The 5,430-nt window shown below is 37.1% G+C and overlaps 1 protein-coding gene across 1 annotated transcript in view; it reads left to right on the top strand.

The window, feature by feature from the left end:
* The window catches only part of LOC109205557 (UPF0047 protein YjbQ), a 26,899-nt gene continuing 21,830 nt past the window's right edge, over nucleotides 362-5,430 (top strand). The window contains exon 1 of the mRNA XM_019368270.1: nucleotides 362-664. Within this exon, the coding sequence (XP_019223815.1) occupies nucleotides 455-664 (210 nt within the window). The 5' untranslated portion in view covers nucleotides 362-454. The remainder of the gene's footprint in view (nucleotides 665-5,430) is intronic.

Below are 5,430 nucleotides of genomic sequence, written 5' to 3'. Positions count from 1 at the left end.
CCATGAACATGGTATTAACTATTGAGAACATGGGGGAAGATCATGGAGGTGTGAGAGTTACATCCATAATGGCAAGAAGTAGTGGGAGGTTAATGGAGAAGAGTAGTGGGTGTTACTCCCTTAGGAGTTATGGACATCCACCATAATCAAATATTTCATAACACTCGCGTTTTTTTTTTTTTTTTTGTTGAAAAATTACTTCCTTTCTACTAAACACATCCTCAGAAACTGTTTAAGATGAGGGTCAATAATGGAAATTCAAATTTAGATTTCACGCTTAACATTTTAGTGGAGGTAAGAGTTCTCAATTTGGACCATACGCTCTAATATAGGCCACATTTTTAAATTTTGCAAAAGTGGCTTTTTTGAAGCCCAAAATCAGCAACACTTTCACTTTTGGTCCAAAGTCCCACACTACCAGTAATGAAATTTGTTCTTGAAACAACACCTGCAAATGCTGTCTCTCTCGTCCTCTTTGTTATCGTTCGGTGGAATTGCAAAGCCTATTTCGGCACCCATCAGTTTAAAGTGTCAGTATAATCCTTTGAGAACGACAATTAACAATCCCTCTGATTCCATGGCATCTTCAGTTGCCCCAAAATGGGCTCAAAAAACTGTGACTCTTCCTCCTCAAAGGCGGGGCTGTCACCTTGTTACATCCAAGGTATGTCTCTAACTTGCCCTTTACTTTTGCTAATTTTAACAAACTGATCCATTACTTTCTTCTGTTTTAGTTTTTGATTACTTCTGCAAATATTTATTAGAGAAAAAAACTTACTTGGGGAAAAAACATAAGTAGCCAATCCTTTAGTCTTTATAACAATAGCTTAGTCCTAAAAACTAAAACAGCCCCAAAGGAATGTAGCCATATCATTTATGATCACAACAATAACAACAAAACCAGTATAGTCCCACAACTGGGGTTTGAGAATGGTAGATAGTACGCAGAGCTTACCTCGGTAGAGAGGCTGTTTCCAGTAGACCCTCGGCACGAGGAAAAAATGAGAAAACAAGGCGAAAGGAACAACATGTGGTGATAGAAATCTACAATATTAGAATACAAGACTGCCATTAATAACCTACAACTACCTCTAACCTACAACCTTAATCCTCGACCTCCACACCTTCCTATCAAGGATCATGTCCCCGGTCAGCTGAAGCAAAGCCATATCTTGCCTAATTACCTCCCACAATACTTTTTAAACCTACCTTTACCTCTTCTAAGACCCACCAAGGACAACCTCTCACACCTTCTTACCGTGGCATCTGTACTTCTCCTCCTCACATGCCCAAACCATCTAAGAGGGTGTTTGGATTGGCTTATAAAAAGTAGCTTTTAAGCTAAAAGCCAAAAGCCATAAGTTGGTAATACCCAACTTTTGGCTTTTGGCTTATTTTTGAACTTTTTATGCCTAAAAGTAAGTGCTTTTAAGCACTTATTATCATTGCCAAACACTACACAAACTAAAAAAGTGCTTAAAAGCCAATAAGCACTTAGAATAAGCCAATCCAAACACCCTCTAAGTCTTGCTTCTCGCATTTTGTCCTCCATGGGGCCACTCCTACCTTGGCCCGAATATCCTCATTCTTAATCTTATCAATCCTGGTATGCTCGCACATCCATCTCAACATCCTCATTTTTTGCTACTTTCATTTTCTGAACATGAGAATTCTTGACTAGCCAATACTCTATCCCGTACAACATAGTCGGTCTAATTACCACCCGTGTTTCTGAGAGCGAGAGCAAAAAGCGACAGGGGCTGACTTCGCTTCAAAAGCGAAGCGCGAAACGAAACGCACGCTTCATTGAAGTGAAGCACAATTCTTAAAGAACATAAAGTAAACCTTGCAAAGAGACAATATAAATAATTAAAAAGTTCAATTTAAAAACTTAAAAGTAGGTACTACAAAATCCTCCATAAACCATAGGATAAGCAAAATCAAAACCACTAAATTACTAGGATCAACATCTTATTCTTCTACTCTTCTAGTTCTTCAATATTCTCAAAATCTTGAATTCCTCTATTATCTTCATATTGCTCGTCATATTCTTCTTCCTCTTCATCTTCCTCTTCATGATCACTTTCATCTTCATCAATCAGGGATTGACTTGTAGTACCCACATTTTTTCCCTTTCTATTTGAGATTGAACTTGAAGTATTCCCCCTTGAATCATAAGGGTTCTCGCCAACTTCACTAGCTTCTGCAACATCACCCCAAGTGAAATTAGAGTCACCTTCAAATACTTCTTCATCTTCACAATTTTCGAGGACTCCGGTTAGCCACTCATTATCCTCATCAATATTGTTCAAAAGAATTGGATCAATTAGATTGCGGTGGTTGTAGCGACGCCTCAATGCTCTATTGTATTTTATGAACACTAGATTATTGAGGCGCTTCAAGGTTAGTCGATTCATCTTCTTTGTATAAATCTACAAACAAGACGTGTCAACTAATTAGTAGGAGTGAGGACAATTGAGATATAATTTACTTTATCTCAATACACGAAATCCTTTTTTTTAGTTCTCACGTGTTAAAAAATGCTCCAGTTCCTTTCACATCCGAATGAGCTACAAGTTAAACTTAGAACTTTGATGGTGGAAGTCTGTAAATCTGGAGTCTCTGCACCATATTGGCCCCACCACTCAACTATAGAAGTGAAAAAAAATATTCAAGAGTTAATAAGTATAAAAAATACATTAAAAGTTAGAGCTATAAAATATAGAAGCACTCGGTCACCCGGCGACTTCGTCTTTCTTTGAGGGTGTTTGGATTGGCTTTTAAGTTGGTCAAATCAGCTTTTAAGCTATTTTTAGCTTTTTTCAGTGTTTGGCAAAGTCAAAAAATGCTAAAATAAGTTAAAAACTGCTTAAAACAAGCCAAAATCAAGAAGCTGGGCAATCCCAACTTATTGTTTTTTGGCTTAAAAGCTATTTTGACTGAAAAGCCACTTTTTTTAAGCCAATCCAAATGGGCTCTTTGTTTAATTGCCGGTCGCAGCTTAAAAAGTCTTTCAGCTACTTGTAAATAGCAAGTTGATCTATTATCTTTCCTTTCAGCTCATCATCTTGGGCCAACTTAATAACAAAGTCATGAAATCCCTTCCACACTTCTTTATCCGATAAATTATTCTCATACTGATCATAAAAGAGTGACGGGTTCATAATAAGTCTAGCTGCATGCAAAGGTCAATGAAGTTGCTCCGTCCATCTTGAATCAATGATATGAAAGACCTTTGCATATTTCTGCTCATCATTGAATGATGCTTGAATAGCCTCCTTGACCCTATCTATAGCTTCATAGAGGTAGCCCGTGGTTTTTGCTCCCCATCTACCAAACATAGTACTCTAGTCAAAGGGCCTCCAATTTTAAGAGCATGAAGGACATTATTCCAAAAAAAAAATAAGAAAGAATAATGTGTGCAGCTTCTTTCGCCCAACTTTCTTTGCAAATTTACTCTTGTTCCATTCCTCTGAAATGAACATCTTTCTCAAATTGGCTTTTGCAAGTGGATACTATGCATCAAGAAAGCAGTGGTGAACCTTGTCTTGCCCGATTTCACCAAATTTTTTTGTTTGGTGAATCTTCTCATCATATTCAATAACAAGGGCCGCGGAGCAATATAAGAATGTACCCTAACGCCCTGGCCAAAAACTGTAGAGAAGAGTTTTTCCTTGAAAATGTCCCCGAATATTAAATTGATACATGAACCGCACATGAAGTCCAATAGATATTCGGGTACGCTCCTTGGACCATACCACCCGCTTTAACATTTTCACTCACATTATCAATGACCATTTGAACACCATTTCTTGGGCCAATCTTTTCAATGGTGTTCTGAAACAAGGCAAACATTTTGATGTGGTCAGTGGACGCGTCGCTAGCATCAATCGACTCAAGAAACAAACTTCCCTTGGGAGAATTCACCAACACATTAATAATTATTTTTTCAGTTCTTGCCGTCCACTTATCCATCATAATGAAGCATCCCCAGCATAATTTTATTGGTCTCCACTTCCTTATTTAGATAAGGACCTCTGATTTCATGATAGGTGGGGGGTCTTTATTCCGGGTCCATATTGACCAACGACCTCAATAAAGTCTCCAAAAGTGTCAATATAGTTGACACAATTGAAAGGGAGCCCTGCATCATAGACCCATCGTGCAAAAGCTGTAACTGCACGATCCCTTAAAATGTTCTTGGCAATTTTTTGCAAATCTTTTCCACCGCTCTTTGCTTCTGGCGTCTTTGGGAAATAACAATCTATAGGACCTTTACTTACTCGTAACCGTAGATCCATGGCTTGAAGAGATTGCATCTCTTCCCCCATTTTGTAATTTTGTTAGAAGTGACAAAACAACAGCTTCATCAAGGAAATGGAGAGATTGATGAGGATGTTACACATCGTATTGGGGTGGGTGGGTAAAATGGAGACTCACATCCGGTGTCTTATTGATAAGAATGTGCCTCATAAACTTAAAGGTAAGTTCTACAGAGTGGTAGTCAGTGTTTGAAAAAGCGAGCGCTTCATCGCTCTAAGCGAGAAGCGATAGCAATGGGTCGTTGCTTTTCTGAAGCTAAAACGAATCGATTTACAAAAGCGAGCGCTTCAATATTTGAAGCGACAAGCGACGCAGAGAAGCGAAAAAAACGATCGCTTCATGTAAGTGGGTCAATTTTTTTTTTAAAAAAAGATTGCGTCTTTTTTGTATTATACAAAACATAGACTATACACCCAAAGCAAGGGTTCAGCGAAGACAATTCTTCTTCTTCTTCCATCGACTGTTGCTAGGGTTCCTCTACTTCGTCCAGACTGATTGCTGCTCTGACTCCTGCTCCAGGTAATTTTCTTCTTCTTCTTCCTTCTTTTTTTCTTCCTTCTTTGTTTCTTCTTTCTTCTTCTTCTCTTTTTATCTCTCCTTTTTTCTCTCTTCTTTCTTCTTCTGGGTGTCGACTACCGTGAGTAGGCAGCGGTCTATTTTTTTTCTTTTTTTCCTTTTATTCTTCTTATTTAGCCTTTATTTATTAATTTTTGTGTGTATTTCAGTTTATAAACTTAATTCTTATATTTGGAAGTGTTGCTGCTTTGCTGATTTCAGTATATTAAACTTAATTATTATATTTTTTTCAGTTTTTTTTTCTTTTTTCTTTGAAATGTTACTAATTTCAGTTATTAAATTAAATTTAATTAAGGTGTTGCCGACTTCAGTTTATATATATATATATATATATATATATATATATATATATATATATAAATTTTTCAGTTTATTTCATTATGTTTGTGTTTTTTATATCTTAATAGGGATTAAAAATGTCCCAAAAGTCGAAAGAGAGACCCAGCTTGGCGATATTGCGATATAATTAATGAGAAGAATAGTACAAATGTTATATGCATTTTGTAACAAGATTACAATTTGGGGGGGGGG

This window comes from Nicotiana attenuata, chromosome 2 (assembly GCF_001879085.1).
Source record: "Nicotiana attenuata strain UT chromosome 2, NIATTr2, whole genome shotgun sequence".
Lineage (NCBI taxonomy): Eukaryota > Viridiplantae > Streptophyta > Magnoliopsida > Solanales > Solanaceae > Nicotiana > Nicotiana attenuata.
This window is presented reverse-complemented; position numbering and strand designations above follow the sequence as displayed.